We start from the raw sequence: 23,563 nt of genomic DNA, 5'->3' as shown, positions 1-23,563 counted from the left end.
GAACAGACCTTCGGGGCCGGCTTATATACAGTGCTTCCAAGGGATGCTGGGATCCCTTGGGATTTCAGGGATGCGCTCCCTGGTGGCGGAACAATGGAGTGCATGCTTTACAGATACACAACATCCAAGGCATACGAAAGCATGGGCCTTACACTAAACATCCATAAGACAAAGGTCCTCCACCAATCTGTCCCCGGTCATCAAAATCCACGGCACGGCCTTGGACAACATGGACCACTTTCCATACCTCGGGAGCCTATCAGCAAGGGCAGACATCAATGACGAGGTCCAACACTGCCTCCAATGCACCAGTGCAGCCTTCGGTCACCTGAGGAAGAGGGTGTTCGAAGACCAGGCCCTCAAATCTGGCACCAAGCTTATGGTCCACAGGGTTGTAGTGATACCCGCCCTCCTGTATGGCTCAAAGACGTGGACCATATACAGTAGACACCTCAAATCGCTGGAGAAATACCACCAACAATGTCTCCACAAGATCCTACAAATGCCCTGGGAGGATCGACGCACCAACATCAGTGTCCTCGATCAGGTCAACATCCCCAGCATCGAAGCACTGACCACACTCGACCAGCTCTGTGTCTTGTGTCGACCAGCAGCCACTTTGTCCACATGCTCGACATAAGACTCCCAAAGCAAGCGCTCTATTCAGAACTCCTACACAGCAAGCGATCCCCAGGTGGGCAGAGGAAACGTTTCAAGGAAACTCTGAAATCATCATCACCGTAGGCAGTCGCTCGGAATCGTCGAGGGAAGGGTTGGGTGGGGCTGGTTTGCCGCGCGTTTCTTCCGCTGTCTGCGCTTGACCTCTTCACGATCTTTCCGTTGAGACTCGACGAACTCAACGCCCTTCCGGATGGACTTTCTCCACATCAGGCGGCCTTCGGCCAGGGTCTCCCAGGTGTCAGTGGTGATGTCGCATTTTACCAGGGAGGCTTTGAGGGTGTCCTTAAATTGCTTCCGCTGCCCACCTTTGGCTCGTTTACCATTACGGAGCTCCGCATTGAGCAATTGCTTAGGGAGTGTCGTATCTGGCATGCGAACTATCTGGCCTGCCCAGTGAAGCTGATCGAGTGTGGTCAGTGCTTCAATACTGGGGATGTGACCCTCAAAGGCTCCTTGATAAAGTGCAACATCCCCATCGACACCTGGGAGTCCCTGGCCAAAGACAGCCCCAAGTGGAAGAAGAGCATCCGGGAGGGTGCTGAGCACCTCGAGTCTCGTCGCTGAGAGCATGCTGAAAACAAGAGCAAGCAGCGGAAGGAGTGTGCGTCAAACCAGACTCCCCACCCACCCTTTCCTTCAACCACTGTCTGTCCCACCTGTGACAGAGACTATAATTCCCGTATTGGAAGCAAGCCTTTCTCGATTTCGAGGGACTGCCTATGATGATGATATGGGGACTGATGTCATCAGCCACTGTGTGGTCATCATGTGCATAATGGTATCTATACCCATTCTTCATATCTAACTCATCTCTTTAGACTCCCACTGGACCATCAATATCTACACCACCGCCCTACCCCCCCACACTCTCCAGGAGGAAGAGGAAGACAACTCCTCAGAGCCTCTGAGGGTGCAGCATCATCAGACATAAGCACACCCAGCACCAGCACAGAGACGCACACCTTGGTGGGGCCCACTCAAGCTAGAGAGCTAGAGTAGAGCTTTCACCTTGTTTGTCACAAGTCACAAATGAGCAACAGCAGATGGTGGCGATAGGGACAGCAGTGGGGACTCCTCGCCAGTGGGTGCAGGACACTCCCAGCTCTGCTCAGCCACATACAGCCACTGAGCCTCAGGGGCCATCCAGAAAGAATGCATCCTGGAGGTGCAGGAAGAAGTGCAGGAGGTTCTGACACGTTTTGCTACCACGATGTCTGCAAATGTTCAGAGAATGGATGAGTCCATCTCCAACATGAGCACCACCATGTCGCAGGCGATGGTGACTGTAGGATTTTCCATGGATAGGTTGGCCACCTGCACGGAGCAGGTAACGGACCACTCACAGGAACACATGGTGTCTATGGAGAATAGATGGCACATGCTCATAGGCCTCCTGTCGAAGAAGGATGTCAGCATGAGTCCTCAGGTGCAGCAAGGTGCTAGCAGGGAAGTGCGAGTGGCCCAGGAAAGGGATGGCGGTGAGAGGGGACATGGAAGTGGGGGCTCCTCTCAATGTGCTTATACTTCTCTCCTGTTGCCTCCCTCTCAGTCAGAACCCCAGATGCTTCCTTGGACAGCGATGGCTGAGTCTGCCCGTGCGCAATTGCATGAGGAGCAGACTTTGGCAGGTTAATCACAGGCTCCAAAACCCAAAGGACATCTGCCAAATTTGTCTAAGCAATCGCAGCAGGGAAGCGAGCAGGTTGTCTCTACCTCTGCTGAATCCACAGGGCTAGCACCTCATAGAAGCATGCGTAAGAGAAAGATGACACACAAGTACATTCACAAGGGTAGCCACTGGGTGTTTTAGTCAATGTTAATGTCAAGTTTCCGTTAATGTATTGTCAACCATAAAAATCTTTATTTTCACCACTTTCTCATCGAGGACACATTTGTGTGCACCTGTGGAAGTGGCTCAGTGAGATGCAGAGAATGGTGAGACATAATGGTACCTCCAGCAATGGTGGTAGTGTGAAAGGAATTGCTAGGTCATTGCAGGGTCTTGTCTGGTGTTGTTGGCACAGCCTGTGGCAGCCATATGGGTGTACTGCGTAAAGTTACGTAAATCTGGCCATGATGAGGCCATCCCTGACCTCCTGCACAGCAATATGCTCGGGTGCTGGTGGCATCTGGGCTGCAGGTTCCTCCAGCTCCAGCTCTTCCTCCTCCTCTGCTGTGTGCTCAATGCTTTGCTCCTCATGCAGCACTAATCCTCGCTGCTGTGCTATGTTGTGCAGGGCACTGCAGACTACAATATTCTGGAGACCCTGGCTGATGCATACTGAAGGGCTCCTCCAGATTTGTCAAGGCATCTGAAGAACATTTTGAGCATGCCTATTGTCTGCTCTATGACACATCTCGTGGAAATGTGGCTTTCATGATATCTCTCCTGGGCCTCAGTACTTGGCCTTCTCAAAGGTGTCATGACCCATGTCTTCAGTGGGTAGCCCTTGTCCCCAAGCAGCCAGTTGGAAAGTCTGTTTGAAGGAACAAAGAGCTGAGGGAGGGTGGACAGGCGCTAGACGAATGAGTCATGGCAGCTGCCAGGGAATGTGGCGCACACATGCATGGTGATCTTCCTGTAGTTGCAGACAAGCTGCACATTGAGGGAATGGAAGCTCATCAAAGACTCCTGGGTTATGATGGGGTGCAATGATGACACCCTGTACCTGTGGGAAGCTAGCCAGAGCGACAAAGCCGAGCGCCTGCTCAGTAACACTGGCTTCATCACTGGCAAAGTTGATATAATTGGCTGACTTGTCAAAGAGGGTATCGGTGACCTGTGAGATGCATCTGTGGACAGCCGGCTGTGAGATGCCGCAAATGTCTACTGCAAATTTCTGGAAGGAACCTGAGGCGAAGAAGTTGAGGGCGCTGGTGACTTTGACAGCCACTGGTAAGGTGCGTCCACCCGTTCCTCTGGGCTGCAGTCTTGCTCGAGCAATGTGCAAATGTCTGCGATGACCTGGCACAATAGCCTGAGCCTCCTTTAACACTGGTGCTCAGTCATGTTGAGGAAGCTCATCCTCTGCCTGTATACCCTATGCTGGGGGTAGCGCCTCCGGTCTGGTGCAGCCCTGCATCTGATGCCCTCTGTGCTGTGCAGCATGAGGTAGTTGAGGGGAAAAGTTGGTGGTGTTGGTGTTGGGGCTCATCGTGGTCTGATTGTGAAGACCAAGTTGACACAGTATAAACAGCACCCATGCTAATGGAATAGATGGCAGGTCAAGTAGAGATGAGAGAAGCAATTGATTAATGATGTGATAGGTTCTACCCTGAGGTGAGACTGGACAACGACTTTGCTGGAAGCACGTGCAGGCTGTAGAAAGCTCAATATGCGCTGGGGATGCAATCAGCAACAGCTTCTGCCTGAGGAAAGTGACCAGCTGTGAGGTGGGAGCTTTTATAGTACATTTCATGCTGTCAACTATTGAGCTGGATCAATGGCCACTCATCTCCCGCCTCAGCCTGACAGACGTGGTTCCTGAGCTGCGTGAATCCCATGGGTAGCCATGTAAATTTGAAAGGGATGCTAAACACGATTCTTGCGGTGATAATGATTTGAATTAGCTCACACGCCTCTGCTGTTCGGGTCACTGCCGCACCGGCAAACGTGGCCGACGGAAAGGCACGTGGGGGGTGGGATGATGGCAGGTTCATGACCCACTCCAACTTATTTCAAATTTCCCACCCGACCCGCCTCCGATCACGCCCGCATGGACCCCAGAAAACCAGTTGGTGGCTTTTCATTTGTTTTGCTTATAACAGTATTTAATGTGTTCAAAGCGCATTGTGTTTGAACATATATTGGTTTCATTCTGGCATTCAATTTCCAATATAAACAAAGAATTAAAATATTCCTGGATCAGATATATCATAGTGTAGATGCAGAGTAAATTTCCCTCAATTTTACCAACAGTATGTCTTAACTCTTGCTTCCGAGAATGACTCCCTACTCCTCCACCGTAGCGCAATCGTCCATGTGGACATCTGAATGTGACTGCTAATTTTGTGCTAAATTATGAACAGATTTGTGCTGTAAACATCAGTGGTCCTGGAAAGCAACTACCACCGAAATCAGTTGTCTCATTGGAGGTGACCCAAGATTAAACTCCTGTGCACATCATGGATGAATTAATTTACATTAATTCTGTGAGGAAGTGCTACATATCATAGAACCTTTCTTAGGGCAGTGAAACTTTGTTGTTATCACTTCACACTTAATGTTGAAGCTTCTCACCACAGAAAGCAGGGACCAGGGATGGATTTATTTGCCGATCTGAATGAAAATTACATATTTAAGTGAGCTAATCGAATTCATTTATTGAAGATTAAGAGCTGTTTTGTCTTTGACCAACATTTTTACTTCCTTGTCTGCCAATTGGAGGGTGTAGTCTCATGCTGCTTCCATTTGACATTGTATGAAGTATAAATCCAGATGTAGCAAAGAGGCTGTGAAAAATGCTTGGATAATCCCTTTTTAACCCGACCTACAATGAACTGATTTGCTGCCTGCACTGTCTAAAGATTTAAAATTTAACTGCAGGGAGGGAGCAACATAACATTACATATATAAATCTCACTTGTTAATGGAGCATTAGCTGGCTACAAGCAACACTGTAATTACTGTCCGAGACAGTCTCCATGTAAATGCAGCATGAAAGAAACCAATTTGTTTTGTTAGGTGACATTTAAAGAAATTAGTTCTGACAATGGTCATAATTTATCTTTTTATCTCCATTGAATAGTATACAAAAACTATATAGAAAAATCATAATTTACGTGCCCTAATAACAATTATTTTGCTCCATGTAAAAGTACTTCATGGCTTGAAGGACCAGTTTATCCGGGTGTGGACGTATTGAATTTATGAGTCGGTAAATGTCTTGGGAATGCTGACCATACACTGAAGCCATTTATGAGTGTACAGGGTGTATTTCTGCCAATAAACTGAGCGATCCTTATGGGGCTAGCTTTTATTTCACTCAATGCTGTTGTCCACTTTTCTAATTGTTTTATTGTATTTCATGAGTTAGTAAGAGGGCAATATTTGAACCAGTATGATGACTTTAATGTAGACTTCCTATGGCCCAAACATATAGAGAGTGATTTTAACCCGACTGACCCGTTGGAAACCAAGCAGTTAAAATCGACAAGGTTACTCATCCACCCTCCAGTCACCCATATTCCACTCACAGAGATTTTTAAACAGGCTTCTGGACAGGCAGCTACTGACCACCAAAAGCCAGCGGAGTCCATCTTTAAACGTGCAAATCGGGGTTCGATGAAATTTTAACTGAAGCCGCATAGCTTTCCTGCCTGGCTGAAGAGAGTCGAGACCTGCCAGGAAGATGAAGAGACCCAAACAGATAATTATTTTTACTTTCCTTTGTGGGGCCCAGAAGTGCAAGAGCGCTCCTCCAGGCGCCACAAGAAATGTTTAGGTCTCTCCTGGACTGGCTTTTGTACACATTCTTGAATGCCTGCAGCTTTCGTCTTTAAACCTGTATGTATTCACTTTACTTTAAAGCACAGTACTTAAACCTAACTCATTCTCAAAATTCTTTTTATAAAGAAAAAAAATGAACAAAATCCCAAAATATGACTTTCCAAACTGGCAGTAACAAATGTTGGGACCAATTAAACATTGCCATGTGAACGAGCTCTGCAGCAGGCAGGCAACATGATGAATAACGGGTTAATATTTGAAGGCATATCATCTCTGCTATGGATGATTGTATATAAATGATTGTGTTCACTGAGCTGCTTGTTTGATAAATGTGTTCAGTGTCCAATTTAATGCTTCAATTAGCTTTTTATTATTACAAGGTCTGAAATGTCCGTTTTCTTAACGATTAAGCACACATAGGTGTGGGAATACTCTCATACACACACATACATACAAAATAATCTGGATTTTCCTTGATCCTAATAAAAAGATTTAACAATAATTGTTATAATTAATGCCAGGCATTACCTCTCCTTTTACACCTCACTAAAATCAGAATGATTGAGCTGTAACTAACTTCCTTGACATTTCCACACCTGGAGCCATTTCGAAGACTGCCGTATTGTTTTTCAGCATTCACTGTTCCTAAAGCATAAACTCTTCATAAACGGCTAGTGCAATTGCACTCCAATTGTAGCGCTAATGTGAATGCTAAGAAGTCGTAATGCAGTTGCTGCCTAAAGATTAGGGGCTGGATTTTGATTTGGATTGCACCTCTGTTAGCGCCCAGGAGGGGAGGTATGGGTCGCGGAATGCTTAGCGCCCCGGAGGGGAGGTATGGGTCATGGAATGCTGAGCGCCCCGGAGGGGAGGTATGGGTCGCGGAATGCTTAGCGCCCAGGAGGGGAGGTATGGGTCGCGGAATGCTTAGCGCCCAGGAGGGGAGGTATGGGTCATGGAATGCTTAGCGCCCCGGAGGGGAGGTATGGGCCGCGGAATGCTGAGCGCCCCGGAGGGGAGGTATGGGCCGCGGAATGCTAAGTGCCCAGGAGGCCAGCTTCCAGCAGCCCGCTGGGAAATTTGTTGTCGGTTTTGTGGTGGCACTGAGCAGTACCACCTGGTAATGCCGTGCAGCGACCCCGGTTTCGAAAGCAATGCGATATTTGCTCCCCGTATTGAGACCTCCCGAGAAAGCTGGCGGTCAGAGCTGTCCCGGGACACTAAGGGAAGGAATGATTGGAAAAAGTAAATGAAATTGCTATTTCTTTGGGGTTTTTTTGTGATTCACCTTTATTTGGGATGAATAGTTTATCGGGAATGTTTTTTGTGGTTTTTCTTTTTGCCGGGAGGCCTCTCTCAGCGCGCTCTGAAGCTGGCTGTTTAGCAACGTATTTTCAGTTGCTCACCCAGCCTCGCGGCCTTAGAGAGGTGTAGAACGCCTCCCTTAGCGCTCCACTCCACCCTCAGGGCATAGCAACCGAATTTTTGGGCTGCCGTCGCAAACCATTTTCTTGCGCAAGATTTATCGACCCACCACCATTAGCGCCCTAAGAAGCATCCAGCCCTAGGTGCTACAGTGATACAGTGTCCTTTAACCTCTGATTTGAACTTGAATCTGGTCCAAGCTGATGGGACAAATGTTGTCTCCCTCCAATGTGATAAGATTCCACCGTGGAATTATGATGAATTTACAGTCGTGTCAATCTAAGTCTTATTAGTCACAAGATTGCAGCGCAAAATTACATACAAATTATCAATTTTGACAAGAGGTCATAACAATGACTAATTTATGTATTAAAAAACTATACTTGTGAGCTTCTGAGATGATGAAAGACATGGGCTAGATTTTCAACTTGCTACCCAGGCATAATACTGGCATTTTAGATTGGCCACCCCGTTATAGAAACTGCCCAATTTTCAATCACATTGATTTCACTGCCCACTGTCGGGAGTGAATCTCCAGCTGTTCGCTTGGTTGTTATTACATCACCACACTATCTCCCCATCCAATCACAATAGAAAGTCATGAAGTACCTTCACATAATCTCCCACATCAGAAGGCAGTAGAATAAATATTTAACTCGTCTTAGGTTCTAAATTGCCAAACATAAGAACGTAAGAACATAAGAATTAGGCCATCTAGCCCCTCGAGCCTGCTCCGCCATTCAATTAGATCATGGCTGATCTGGCCGTGGACTCAGCTCCACTTACCCGCCCTCTCCCCGTAACCCTTAATTCCCTTATTGGTTAAAAATCTATCTATCTGTGACTTGAATACATTCAATGAGCTAGCCTCAACTACTTCCTTGGGCAGAGAATTCCACAGATTCACAACTCTCTGGGAGAAGAAATTCCTTCTCAACTCGGTTTTAAATTGGCTCCCCCGTATTTTGAGGCTGTGCACCCTAGTTCTAGCCTCCCCGACCAGTGGAAACAACCTCTCTGCCTCTATCTTGTCTATCCCTTTCATGATTTGAAATGTTTCTATAAGATCACCCCTCATCCTTCTGAACTCCAATGAGTAAAGACCCAGTCTACTCAATCTATCATCATAAGGTAACCCCCTCATTTCTGGAATCAGCCTGGTGAATCGTCTCTGTACCCCCTCCAAAGCTAGTATATGCTTCCTTAAGTAAGGTGACCAAAACTGCATGCAGTACTCCAGGTGCGGCCTCACCAATATCCTATACAGTTGCAGCAGGACCTCCCTGCTTTTGTACTCCATCCCTCTCGCAATGAAGGCCAACATTCCATTCGCCTTCCTGATTACCTGCTGCACCTGCAAACTAACTTTTTGGGTTTCATGCACAAGGACCCCCAGGTCCCTCTGCATCTCAGCATGTTGTAATTTCTCCCCATTCAAATAATATTCCCTTTTACTGTTTTTTATCCCAAGGTGGATGACCTCACACTTCCTGACATTGTATTCTATCTGCCAAACCTTCGCCCATTCACTTAACCTATCTAAATCTCTTTGCAGCCTCTCTGTGTCCTCTACACAACCCACTTTCCCACTAATCTATGTGTCATCTGCAAATTTTGTTACACTACACCCTGTCCCCTCTTCCAGGTCATCTATGTATATTGTAAACAGTTGTGGTCCCAGCACCGATCCCTGTGGCACACCACTAACCACCGATTTCCAACCCGAAGAGGACCCATTTATCCCGACTCTCTGCTTTCTGTTCGCCAGCCAATTCTCTATCCATGCTAATATATTTCCTCTGACTCCGCGTACCTCTATCTTCTGCAGTAACCTTTTGTGTGGCACCTTATCGAATGCCTTTTGGAAATCTAAATACACCACATCCATCGGTACACCTCTATCCACCATGCTCGTTATATCCTCAAAGAATTCCAGTAAGTTAGTTAAACATGATTTCCCCTTTATGAATCCATGCTGCCACAGGGGCCGGAATTGATGGCCTTGCCGCCGCCTGCCGCCGAGATCCGCTGAGATTTCTCTTTGGCTTGCGCCCAGTGCCAGTTTACACTTGGGTTGGAGTGGGCGGGAGGGGAGCACCGCCGGGAACCGCCCACTGCCATCAACGGACGGCCAAGTGGCGCAACTGATCTCCCAGCCGCCGAGATGCCAGATTGGTGCGAGCAGGAGTCGGCGGGAGTTGGCACCAGCAAGGGAAAGGATTGCCGCGAGGAGGCTGGTCTAACCCCCAAGGTAAGTTTAAAAAATGGAAAAAAAGCCCGACTCCATCCTCGTTGACACTTTGGCGGCAGGAGCCTTTGCCACCGAGATTGGGAGCTCGGTCCACTCCCGCCAAGTTTGACGGCATACCGACTTTTAAATAACGGCCTCTCAGCAGCACTTGGGTGGGACTTGGCCTTCACCAAGTTCGGCCCCATATTCATTCAATAATAAATGAAGAAACACTGATGCATTGTAGATTTTCCGTACTTACAGGCTTAACTATCCCTTCTCAGGAGATATAAATTAACAGTTGTGTCTGCTCCTCTGAATTACAATATAAAATGGACTGTTCACAAAGTTTCTCAATATTAACCTTTGCATGGCAGTTTGCCGAACCAAAGTCGAACCCATTACTTCTAAACAAAAAGCAAAATACTGCAAATGTTGCAAATTATTAATTCTATTTTCTTTTCCTTTTCTCTCGGTCCCTCCTCTCCTGTTCCCCAGTTTCTTTAGCCTCCTCCAGCCTTACAGCCACTGCCCCCGCCCCCCCACCACCAACTGCACTGCTTTGACTCTGGCCTCTTGTGCACCCTCCGACCTCTGCCCCACCATTGGCAGTTGGTCCTTCAGGTGTCTAGTGCCCACACTCTAGAATTCCCTCCCTAAACCCCTCCGCCTTGCCCTCTCCTCCTTTAATAGCTTCCTTAAAACCCAAGTCTTTGACTAAGCTCGTGGTCACCTTCCCCCTTCTTTGGCTCGGTGGGAACATGAATGTTCCTCTTGGCCCACAAAAATCTTCCATCCCGCTGCCGGCCTGTCCGTGACCCCTGCCCCCTTCCAGCTCAGCTCCATGATGGAGCCGCTGCCTGTTACTTGCAGCTCACTGAGATTATAGAAATGAGGCTCAGCCCTCAAACTGGCTCAGACTGTCTGCAGGAAACTAAGCAGGCAGTGTGTTTCACTTCCTCCCTGAAGTCCGTCCATAGCTAAAATCTGCCCGCATATGTGTTGTGACAGAAAGAATTAAGCCTATCCTATCATATGTCAAAGACAAAAATGCTTAAGTTATATCACAGCCATGAAGGAATCAATGGTAAGACGATTTTATCTTCTCCCCCACCAGGAAAAAACAGAAATGTTTCAGATTTAAAATTATAACATGATATTCATAACTTTCTGAGTTTGTTATTTTGATGCGCTTCTTATTACTCCATAATTTCTTTGCTTTCTGTCTTTTCTCCCTCTATTTTTTCTCTCTTTTTTCTTCCATTTGGTTACCTTTTGCTCTTTCCTTCACTTTTTCTTTCACTCTCCAAATTCCCATCAAAATGACCACCGAAATCTGTCATTTCCCTTGGTATTTCTGCAGAGAATCTTTTAGCACTGTAATGGTATCTGAGAAAGCTCCCAGATATGGGCAGCTATGGGAATAAAGGGTTCTGTAAAAAAACACCAAAAATACCATTTGGCTATTTTAGGCCGATAGACCTGCAAAGTTCTGGGGGATGAAAATGCATACCGCCCCGGTTGGTGGCAGTAACAGCCGTGAGCCAGGCGCAGAAGTCCCGCCCCGGCAGCTAAATTGGGCTTACCGCCCCGGAGAGGAAGTGGAGCGCAAAACCTCGTGCTTCACTTCCTTGCGGGGGTGGGACCGGGACACTAACCAATACAAATTTTCCAGTGCTACACGGATGGGCGTCCAGCGCAAGCAGGAAGACAGGGCCCACCCCTTCCATTAAAGCGCAGGGCTTAGTCACCGATTCTGCGGGGGGAGAAGGGGAATAAAAGGGTTGCTGCACATGGTGATGACATTGTTATCACCGGCGCAATGGCCTGGGGCACTACTGGTGGGAAGGGGGCACTACCGGTTAGCGCAGCCACTAAAGTCCCGCTGAATTTTGCGGGAGTCTATAGCAGCACCACACCCGGCGAAAAATCATTTACGCCCCCGGGGCCGCTAATGGGAGGCACAAACGACCTGAATTTCCCCAACAGCCCCCGGTTTCTAACCAACAGACAATTGTAAGTGTGAAAAAATGCAGTAACTCCACTTTTTTTTAAAGCACTGTTCTTTTCGGATTGTTCTGCTCCCCAATTAGTGACTTTCTTCAATCACTTTGCTTTCTAGTAAACAAATAGTTTCTTCTGGATTATTTATTCCAAATACTTTGTCTAGTTCACTGTTCTTCTACAGGTCTCATGGCCTCTCGCAGGGCACTTTGCAGGTGTTGTGTATCTGTAAAGCATGCACTCCCATGTTCCGCCACCAGGGAGCGCATCCCCTGAAGTCCCAAGGGATCCCAGCATCGCTTGGGAGCACTGTATATAAGCTGGCCCCAAAGGCCTGTTCCTCACTCTGGAGTGTCTTAATAAAGTCTGAGGTCACTGTTACTTTAACCTCCCTGTGTGCAGTTTCATCTGTGTTAGGAACACACTAACTGGCAACGAGAATACGAATCCAACGCAAAGATGCAGCAAACTGTGGGCATCCTGGAGAAGTTCTCGGAGGGTGAGGACTGGGAAGCCTATGTCGAACGGCTAGACCAGTACTTTGTAGCCAATGAGCTGGACGGAGAAGGAAGCGCTGCAAAAAGGAGAGCGGTCCTCCTCACGGTCTGCGGGGCATGGATCTACAGCCTCATGAAGAATCTTCTGGCTCCGGTGAAACCCACAGATAAGTTGTATAAGGAGCTGTGTACACTGGTTCGGGAGCATCTTAACCCAAGGGAGAGCGTGCTGATGGTGAGGTATCGGTTCTACACGTGCCAGCGATCTGAAGGTCAGGAGGTGGGGAGCTACGTCATCGAACTAAGGCGACTTGCAGGACAATGTGAGTTTGATGGGTACCTGGAGCAGATGCTCAGAGACTTTTGGGCATTGGTCACGAGACTATCCTACAAAAACTTTTGTCTGTAGAGACACCGACACTCAGTAAGGCCATTGCAATAGCACAGGTGTTTATGTCCACCAGTGTTAACACCAAACAAATCTCTCAGCACACAAGTGCTAGCAATGTTCATAAATTAACTGGAACTGTGTTTGCGAGCAGAAATGTACAGGGCAGAAACCACGAGTCTGCAACTGCCAGCAGGCCTCAGGTGACTCAGATTCCCCAACAAAGGATGAATGCAAGGCAATTCACACCTTGTTGGCGTTGTGGAGGCGTCCATTCAGCCGATTCATGCCACTTCAAAGGGTATGTTTGCAAGAGCTGTGGAACAATGGGGCACCTCCAACGAGCTTGCAGACGAGCTGCAAGCTCTGCAAAACCTGCTAACCATCACGTGGCAGAGGAAGATCGGTCCATGGTGGATCAAAGCAATTTTGAGCCTCAGAAAGGAGGCAGATGCTGAAGTGTACGGGGTGCAAACATTTTCAACAAAATGTCCACCTATAATGCTAAATGTAAAAGTGAATGGCTTACCCGTAGCCATGGAACTGGACACTGGCGCTAGCCAATCCATCATGAGTAAAAAGATGTTTGAGAGAATGTGGTGCAACAAGGCACTCAGACCAGCCCTGAGCCCCATCCACACGAAACTGAGAACGTACACCAAAGAGCTTATCACTGTCCTGGGCAGCGCCATGGTCAAGGTCACCTACGAGAGCACGGTGCATGAACTGCCACTCTGGATTGTCCCGGGCGATGGCCCCACACTGCTTGGAAGGAGCTGGCTGGGCAAAATCCACTGGAACTGGGATGACATCCGAGCGCTATCACATGTCGATGAGGCCTCAAGTACCCAGGTTCTCAACAAATTTCCTTCCCTTTTTGAGCCAGGCATTGGAAACTTTTCCGGGGCGAAGGTGCGGATTCACTTGGTCCCAGAGGCATGACCCATTCACCACAAGGCGCGAGCGGTACCTCACATGATGAGGGAGAGAGTGGAAATCGAGCTGGACAGGCTGCAACGCGAGGGCATTATCTCCCCAGTGGAATTCAGCGAGTGGGCCAGCCCGATTGTTCCAGTACTCAAAAGTGATGACACAGTCAGGATTTGCGGCGATTATAAAGTAACTATTAAGCATTTTGCGCTACAGGACCAATACCCACTACCTAAGGCAGACGACCTATTTGCGACGCTGGCAGGAGGCAAGACGTTCACCAAGCTCGACCTGACTTCGGCCTACATGACACAGGAGCTGGAGGAGTCTTCGAAGGGCCTCACCTGCATCAACACGCACAAGGGACTGTTCATCTACAACAGATGCCCGTTTGGAATTCGGTCGGCTGCAGCGATCTTCCAGAGAAACATGGAGAGCCTACTCAAGTCGGTACCACACACGGTGGTTTTTCAGGACGACATATTGGTCACGGGTCGGGACACCGTCGAGCACCTACAAAACCTGGAGACGGCCCTCCAGTGACTGGATCGCGTAGGGCTGCGTCTGAAGAGGGCGAAATGCGTCTTCATGGCAACAGAAGTGGAGTTTTTGGGGAGAAAGATCGTGGCGGACAGCATTCGGCCCACAGACGCCAAGACAGAGGCTATCAGGAATGCGCCCAGGCCACAGAATGTCACAGAGCTGCGGTCGTTCCTGGGACTCCTCAACTATTTTGGTAACTTTCTACCGGGGTTAAGCACCCTTTTAGAGCCCCTACATGTGTTATTGCGCAAAGGTGAGAACTGGGTATGGGGAAAAACACAAGTAATTGCTTTTGAGAAAGCCAGAAACATTTTATGCTCCAACAAGCTGCTTGTAATGTATAACCCGTGTAAAAGACTTGTGCGAGCATGTGACGCATTGTCATACGGAGTCGGGTGTGTATTACAACAAGCTAACGGTGCGGGGAAGTTGCAACCTGTCGCCTATGCTTCCAGGAGCTTGTCTAAGGCTGAGAGGGCCAACAGCATGATTGAGAAAGAGGCATTAGCGTGTATGTTCGCGGTAAAGAAAATGCATTAGTACCTGTTTGGCCTCAAATTTGAGCTGGAAACCGATCACAAGCCCCTCATATCCCTGTTCGCTGAAAACAAGGGGATAAATACTCATGCCTTAGTCCACATACAAAGGTGGGCACTCGCGCTATCAGCGTATAACTATACCATCCCATCCGCCACATGCCAGGCACCGAGAACTGTGCGGATACTCTCAGTCGGCTACCATTGCCCACCACGGGGGTGGAAATGGCGCAGCCTGCAAACTTGTTGATGGTCATGGAAGTGTTTGAAAATGATAAATCACCTGTCACGGCCCGCCAGATTAGGACTTGGACCAGCCAAGATCCTCTGCTGTCCCTAGTAAAAAACTGTGTACTGCAGGGGAACTGGGCCAGCATCCCCGTTGAACTGCAAGAGCTAATCAAGCTGTTCCAGCGGCGAAAGGACGAGCTGTCCATTCGGGCAGACTGCCTGTTGTGGGGTAACCGCGTAGTGCTACCCAAAAAGGGCAGGGAGACGTTCATCTCGGATCTCCACAGCACACACCCGGGTATAGTAATGATGAAAGCGATAGCCAGATCCCACGTGTGGTGGCCCAGTATTGACTCTGACTTAGAGTCCTGTGTACGGCAATGCAGCGTGTGTGCTCAGTTGAGCAACGCGCCCAGAGAGGCACCACTATGTTTGTGGTCCTGGCCCTCCAGACCATGGTCGAGGATCCATGTCGACTGTGCGGGCCCGTTTCTTGGTAAAATGTTCCTGGTGGTGGTGGATGCTTTTTCAAAATGGATTGAATGTGAAATAATGTCGGGAAGCACCGCCACCGCCACCATTGAAAGCCTGAGGGCCATGTTTGCCACCCACGGCCTGCCTGACATACTGGTCAGTGACAACGGGCCATGTTTCACCAGTGCCGAATTTAAAGAATTCATGACCCGCAATGGGATCAAACATGTCACCTCGACCCTGTTTAAACCAGCCTCCAATGGGCAGGCAGAGCGGGCAGTACAAACCATCAAACAGAGCCTTAAATGAGTCACAGCAGGCTCACTTCAAACCCGCCTGTCCCGAGTACTGCTCAGCTACCGCACGAGACCCCACTCGCTCACAGGGGTGCTCCCGGCTGAGCTACTTATGAAAAGGACACTTAAAACCAGACTCTCGCTGGTTCACCCCAACCTGCATGATCAGGTAGAGAGCAGGCGGCAGCAACAAAATGTAAACAATGGTCGCGCCACTGTGTCACGGGAAATTGATCTGAATGACCCTGTGTATGTGCTAATATATGGACATGGTCCCAAGTTGATCGCAGGCACGGTGATAGCTAAAGAAGGGAGTAGGGTGTTTGTAGTCAAACTAGACAATGGACAAATTTGCAGAAAGCACCTGGACCAAACGAGGCTGCGGTTCACAGACTGCCCTGAACAACCCACACCAGATACCATCTTTTTCGAGCCCACAACACACACCCAAAGGATCAACGACACCACCCCGGACCAGGAAATCGAACCCATCACGCCCAACAGCCCAGCAAGGCCAGGCTCACCCAGCACCTCTGCAGGGCCAACAACACGCCAGTCCAGCGAGGGCACAGCCAATACACCTGAACAGACATTTGTACCGAGGCGGTCCACCAGGGAAAGAAAGGCTCCCAACCGCCTCACCTTGTAAATAGTTTTCACTTTTGACTTTGCGGGGGAGTGATGTTGTGTATCTGTAAAGCATGCACTCCCATGTTCCGCCACCAGGGAGCGCATCCCCTGAAGTCCCATGGGATCCCAGCATCCCTTGGGAGTACTGTATATAAGCCGGCCCCTAAGGCCTGCTCCTCACTCTGGAGTGTCTTAATAAAGACTGAGGTCACTGTTACTTTAACCTCCCTGTGTTAGGAACACAATAAGCACGGTTATTTATATTGTTGTGTCACCTGACCTAAGGCGGAGTGGTGGTGGTGGTGCGTGTGCTGCGATTGGCCTTAGTGCACTTTTGCTGGCGGGAAATCAGAGCCTTCCAGACATCACACGGTGGTTGTTGTGGATGTTTGCTCGGACAGCATTGAGCTGTGTTTCCCTACATGTTGAATAGCCGAGACATTCACTTTCTAGGATCATACATAAAGGTCAACTTTGGCAAAGTACTGGATTGAGGCCAGTGTCCACAGAATGAGACGGTGAGATTTTGTGTCTTCAGCAGAGGAGAGAGGAAAGAGAGAATCATGCTTTGTGTCTTTTTGTTATGTAGGCAAACTAAAACTGATATAAGGAACAATCTGCACTATTGAAATTCGTGACGTTCCGAGAGAGCCATGAATGCCTTTCCTCTGACCTATCAGTTTTCTCGGACTTTATAAGTTGGACTTTCAAATGTAGTAAGTGAATTAGCACAAATGCTTTTGCTATTTCTTAATGAGAAAGTAGGGTCTTAATGGGCAAATTCTCATTGTAAAAATCTGTACCTTTGAGAGGCCTTGGGTTTGAGCGAATGCCCTCTCCGTTGAAGCATTCCACAGATGCTGTGACACTGACCAATTAATTGAAACAATATTAAAGACACTGAAATACACATATTGGACTTTTTTTTTTAAAGTACAGTATTCTGTTCTAAGGAATAGTGGCAAAGCGTTAACATACTGAATAGAACTGTGCTTAACTTTAGGGTCAGAAAATGAGTCACCAAATGTTGAAAAAAATTCTTAAACCAAATCTGAAGCAATAGTCCAAGTGACATCACATCCTGTTCACTGCCGCTAGCGCTGCCCAGTTATGTTCGGCATTGTATGGGACTTATGAAGGGTTACTTCTCTGGGTCACTTTCAAAATAGGACTTTATACTTTAACAAAGCACTGGATAAAACAACAAAAAAAAAGTGCTTTCAAAAGGAGAAAAAAATTAACTGCAAACAGCAGTCTGACTCAGTCTGCCAGCTGAGGAAATATTTTAGATTCACATGACTCTGTTGAATCAGCTTGTGTTTTCCTTACACTGCTCCACAGATACACCTAAAGAAAATCCTTATGAAGATGTGGAGCTGAAAGACCGCTTCCCTGGCAGAAAGTTACAGCTGTCATCTGAGAATTCCCTAGACTCTTTGCACAGGATGTGCTCCCCTCAGGACAGGAAGTACACCACACCTCCCCAGGTAATTCTCTTGCTTTAATTCAGTAGAAATTCTCATCCAGTTCATACAGGAAGACTTCTGGGTGTGTTTGTTTTTACAAGGCTAGAGGAGTAGAGGACAGAACTGGGAAAGTGGTGATCTTTTACAGCCGGCCTAACCACGTTGATTTGGATTTGGAAATGTAAGCTGTTTTCACAACTTATCAAAAACAAAAAAATGAGTTAAAAAATTAAACTTGAAAATGAAATAAACATGTTAAGCATTAAAGAAACAGTTCTGGGTTAAGTGATGTTTTATGATTTTGATTGCTTTCTGACTTTAAGCCAAAAAATCACTAGTTATAGGTTATGAGGGAAAACTTAAAACTAGCTTGTCAAAACATAGGTTTTAAAACAGAGTCTGCTTTTTCTAAAATTAGCTCAGTTTTAGGATGTTTGAAGCTATAGAAATTCAGAAATATGGATAACTATATGTTCAGCTGTGTAAATCTGGTTTAACTTCTCCAGTGCCTGTCAGCGAGCTTGGAATAGACCCAGTCAGCTTTCTATCGCTTCAATTATTATATCAATGGGACATTTTCCCACGTAAAATGAAGGCTGTGGGTTCAAATCCCACTCCAGGATTTCAGTACATAACCTAAGATAACAGTCCAGTGAAGTACTGAAGGAGTGTATTATTGTCAGCAATGTTGTCATTCAGATGAGACGATATGAAAAGTGCTTTGGAACATTTATGAGAGATCTGATATAAATGCAGACTTTTGTCAAATTTTGTCTGAAAACACTTCTGGACATTTTATTACGTTAAAGGCGCAATATAAATTCAAGTTTATTACTAATTTTATTTGTTTTAAATGAGTATCAAATTATAATAATATCTTCATTCTAATTAAAGTGATAGCATAAGGTCTTTAGTGAAAGAAAGACTTGCATTTATATAGCACTTTTCACGACCACTGGACATCTCAAAGCACTTTACAGCCAATGAAGTACTTTTGGAGTGTAGTCACTGTTGTAATGTGGGAAATGCTGCTGCCAATCTGCCCACAGCAAGCTCCCACAAACAGCAATGTGATAATGACCAGATCATCTGTTTTGTTGTGTTGATTGAGTGATAAATATTGGCCAGGGCACCAGGGATAACTCCCCTGTTCTTCTTCGAAATAGTGCCATGGGATCTTTAACGTCCATGTGAGAAAGTAGACTGGGCCTCAGATTAACGTCTCATCCGAAATACGACACCTCTGACAGTGCAGCACTCCCTCAGCACGGCACTGGAGTGTCAGCCTAGATTTATGAGCTCAAGTCCCTGGAGTGGGACTTAAACCCACAACCTTCTGACTCAGAGGCGAGTGTGCTGCCCATCTGAGCCACAGCTGAGGATATCAAAACAGGTTAAACCTCCCTTATCCGGGACTCCCTTATCCGGCACCATCCCTCATCCGGCACCATTCCCGGGTGGCGCACGCTGGCCAAAATCCTTCCTTACCTGCCAACTCCTGCGATTGTGATTATCTATTTTTCTGTTGTTTAGCATTTTGTTGTGAATCTATGTTTCTGCTGCAGATTCCCCACTCAGCTTTCCTCACTGCCGCACTTCCAGCCCCCAGCCAGCCAGCCCCGAAACACTGCCGCACTCCCAGCCCCCAGCCAGCCAGCCCCGAAACACTGCCGCACTCCCAGCCCCCAGCCAGCCCCGAAACACTGCTGCACTTCCAGCCCCCAGCCAGCCAGCCCCGAAACACTGCCGCACTTCCAGCCCCCAGCCAGCCCGCCCCGAAACACTGCCGCACTCCCAGCCCCCAGCCAGCCCGCCCCGAAACACTGCCGCACTCCCAGCCCCCAGCCAGCCCCGAAACACTGCCGCACTTCCAGCCCCCAGCCAGCCCCGAAACACTGCCGCACTCCCAGCCCCCAGCCAGCCCGCCCCGAAACACTGCCGCACTTCCAGCCCCCAGCCAGCCAGCCCTGAAACACTGCCGCACTCCCGCGACCGGTCACAGACCGTACATTAAAAAAAAATTCGTACAGGGTACTCACCAATATAATCTTTCTACTCAATGCCAGGGTTATTGGCTGCCATCTCCTTGTCTCCCTGCTGGAATTCCTGTAGCCACAGTCCGCAGGCTGGCCCTTCCTCCGCTCAGCGCTCCCTCTGGAGGGTGGGACCTGCGGGTCTTACTGACTGTTCGCGGTTCGCCGACACTTCGGGGCCTGCTGGACCTGCTCGGGCCGCCGACCTCCTCCACTTCCCCCGACCTCGAGCGACCTCCTCCCACCCCCCTCTGACCGCGAGCCAATGACCTCCCCTCATCTGGCAAAATCCCTCATTCGGAACAGGCCAGGTCCCGAGGGATCCAGTTAAGGGAGGTTCAAGCTGTTCTAGAGTTGATGGATTTTTAAAAATATATATACATTCACATATATGCAATAATTAAAAGTACCATTTGCAGATTAACAGCTTCAAAATACAGACTCTTTTATGCCAGTGCCCAATGTGTAAATTTGTGACAATATCGAGCAAAATCTGTGTATAAACTGTGCCGCTGTGTCACCATGAAATTGGTTGCACCTGTGAAAAAGTCAGACTCACCAGTTTTCTCTGACCAGCAAAGTAAATCAGTTACACCATCAGGTCATTAAAACCAACAGGACAGTATGACTTATCACATTTTACTATAATTCAGAGTACGTGTAAAATACGTAAAAAAGCTATATTTTTCTTGCCATCAATCCAGAAATACCATTGCAGTCTTCTGAGAGTTGAGTTAATGTGAACAATAACAGGAATGCACAGACCAGCTAGTGGGTAGTAGTGTGGTTTCCATCTCCTTGCAGAGAAGCGGGCCCTGTAAATAGTGGTATGTGTATAATATATCAAGTTTGGTCTTATAAAAGAACTGCCACAGCTGCACTAGCCAGGCTAACCTGGTTTGAATCAAGTACGAACATGCCAGAGAAATTCTTTCAACAATTTCAATTATTTCATTATGCTTCAGCTTAAAATTATTACGTAGCCATGCAGCATGTTTTAAATGGAACATTTGTGATACTATTCTACATAACTTATAAAATAAATTTGAATGTAAAGAAAAATACTTTATGGGTCAAGAAACTATCACCATAAGATGTCACTGAGTGTTAAGTAATATTTGAAACAACAGTTTCTATTATGGAACAGATCTTGTCCAGCACTAAAACAAAAATATTGGCCTGAAATTTCCTGGAATGTTTTGGGGGTAATTACAGCATAAGAGTGGAGTTGCACGTTTTAGTTCCAAAGAAATTTGCATGTAACTGACTTACGCCGGTTTTACGATATAACATCTTGGGGCCCAAATTTCCCCAGGAGTTGCTCCGTTTTTTTGGAGCAACTTGATTTTTCTGGAGTATCTTAAAAGTCGCAATTCTGCCCATTTAATTTGCTCCAGTGTAGTGAGATAGTTAGAATTTTTTAAATTTAGTTTAGTTTTGTTCAAAAGGGGGCGTTACCAGCCACCTACGCCTGTTTTGGCCATTTAAGCCAGTTTGGACAGCTAATAGTTGCTCCAAACTAACTTAGGCCAGCGTATGTGGCCACTTGTGTCCGCACAGAAAACCCTTGCGGAGAGTTAAGAAATCAGGCGCAGGTAGCCAGAGATAGGAGGAGGGGAGGGAAGCACAGAGAACCTTGCAAAGCACTAAACACCTTCACAACAACTAATACCGATCTTGTACTGTAATGTTTTGCATAATTTACACATTTCATTATATAAAGCTTCATAAAATATGCACTTTTTAATATCATTTACACCAGAAGTTGAATTTTGATGGTGCTGATTGCCTTTCTTACTGCTCTTATCAGCAGACAATCTAGGGACAACTTTTCTAATTCATAGAAACATAGAAACATAGAAAATAGGTGCAGGAGTAGGCCATTCGGCCCTTCTAGCCTGCACCGCCATTCAATGAGTTCATGGCTGAACATGCAACTTCAGTACCCCATTCCTGCTTTCTCACCATACCCCTTGATTCCCCTAGTAGTAAGGACTTCATCTAACTCCTTTTTGAATATATTTAGTGAATTGGCCTCAACAACTTTCTGTGGTAGAGAATTCCACAGGTTCACCACTCTCTGGGTGAAGAAATTCCTCCTCATCTCGGTCCTAAATGGCTTCCCCCTTATCCTTAGACTGTGTCCCCTGGTTCTGGACTTCCCCAACATTGGGAACATTCTTCCTGCATCTAACCTGTCTAACCCCGTCAGAATTTTAAACGTTTCTATGAGGTCCCCTCTCATTCTTCTGAACTCCAGTGAATACAAGCCCAGTTGATCCAGTCTTTCTTGATAGGTCAGTCCCACCATCCCGGGAATCAGTCTGGTGAACCTTCGCTGCACTCCCTCAATAGCAAGAATGTCCTTCCTCAGGTTAGGAGACCAAAACTGTACACAATACTCCAGGTGTGGCCTCACCAAGGCCCTGTACAATTGTAGCAACACCTCCCTGCCCTTGTACTCAAATCCCCTCGCTATGAAGGCCAACATGCCATTTGCTTTCTTAACCGCCTGCTGTACCTGCATGCCAACCTTCAATGACTGATGTACCATGACACCCAGGTCTCTTTGCACCTGCCCTTTTCCTAATCTGTCACCATTCAGATAATAGTCTGTCTCTCTGTTTTTACCACCAAAGTGGATAACCTCACATTTATCCACATTATACTTCATCTGCCATGCATTTGCCCACTCACCTAACCTATCCAAGTCGCTCTGCAGCCTCATAGAATCCTCCTTGCAGCTCACACTGCCACCCAACTTAGTGTCATCCGCAAATTTGGAGATACTACATTTAACCCCTCGTCTAAATCATTAATGTACAGTGTAAACAGCTGGGGCCCCAGCACAGAACCTTGCGGTACCCCACTAGTCACTGCCTGCCATTCTGAAAAGTCCCCATTTACTCCTACTCTTTGCTTCCTGTCTGACAACCAGTTCTCAATCCATGTCAGCACACTACCCCCAATCCCATGTGCTTTAACTTTGTACATTAATCTCTTGTGTGGGACCTTGTCGAAAGCCTTCTGAAAGTCCAAATATACCACATCAACTGGTTCTCCCTTGTCCACTCTACTGGAAACATCCTCAAAAAATTCCAGAAGATTTGTCAAGCATGATTTCCCTTTCACAAATCCATGCTGACTTGGACCTATCATATTACCTCTTTCCAAATGCACTGCGATGACATCCTTAATAATTGATTCCATCATTTTACCCACTACCGATGTCAGGCTGACCGGTCTGTAATTCCCTGTTTTCTCTCTCCCTCCTTTTTTAAAAAGTGGGGTAACATTGGCTACCCTCCACTCCATAGGAACTGATCCAGAGTCAATGGAATGTTGGAAAATGACTGTCAATGCATCCACTATTTCCAAGGCCACCTCCTTAAGTACTCTGGGGTGCAGTCCATCAGGCCCTGGGGATTTATCGGCCTTCAATCCCATCAATTTCCCCAACACAATTTCCCGACTAATAAGAATTTCCCTCAGTTCCTCCTCCTTACTAGACCCTCTGACCCTTTTTATATCCGGAAGGTTGTTTGTGTCCTCCTCAGTGAATACCGAACCAAAGTACTTGTTCAATTGGTCCGCCATTTCTTTGTTCCCCGTTATGACTTCCCCTGATTCTGACTGCAGGGGACCTACGTTTGTCTTTACTAACCTTTTTCTCTTTACATATCTATAGAAACTTTTGCAATCCGTCTTAATGTTCCCTGCAAGCTTCTTCTCATACTCCATTTTCCCTGC

The 23,563-nt window shown here is 47.2% G+C and overlaps 1 protein-coding gene across 2 annotated transcripts in view; it reads left to right on the top strand.

Moving 5' to 3' along the window:
- The window catches only part of dennd2b (DENN domain containing 2B), a 489,686-nt gene that overhangs the window by 281,850 nt on the left and 184,273 nt on the right, over window positions 1-23,563 (top strand). For both annotated transcript variants that reach the window (XM_070899957.1, XM_070899956.1), the window contains exon 5: window positions 17,656-17,801. In XM_070899957.1, the coding sequence (XP_070756058.1) occupies window positions 17,656-17,801 (146 nt within the window). The remainder of the gene's footprint in view (window positions 1-17,655; window positions 17,802-23,563) is intronic.

The sequence above is a fragment of the Pristiophorus japonicus genome, chromosome 14, assembly GCF_044704955.1.
Source record: "Pristiophorus japonicus isolate sPriJap1 chromosome 14, sPriJap1.hap1, whole genome shotgun sequence".
Taxonomy (NCBI): Eukaryota; Metazoa; Chordata; class Chondrichthyes; family Pristiophoridae; genus Pristiophorus; species Pristiophorus japonicus.
Note: the sequence above shows the minus strand (reverse complement) of the source record. Positions and strands in the feature narration are given on the sequence as shown.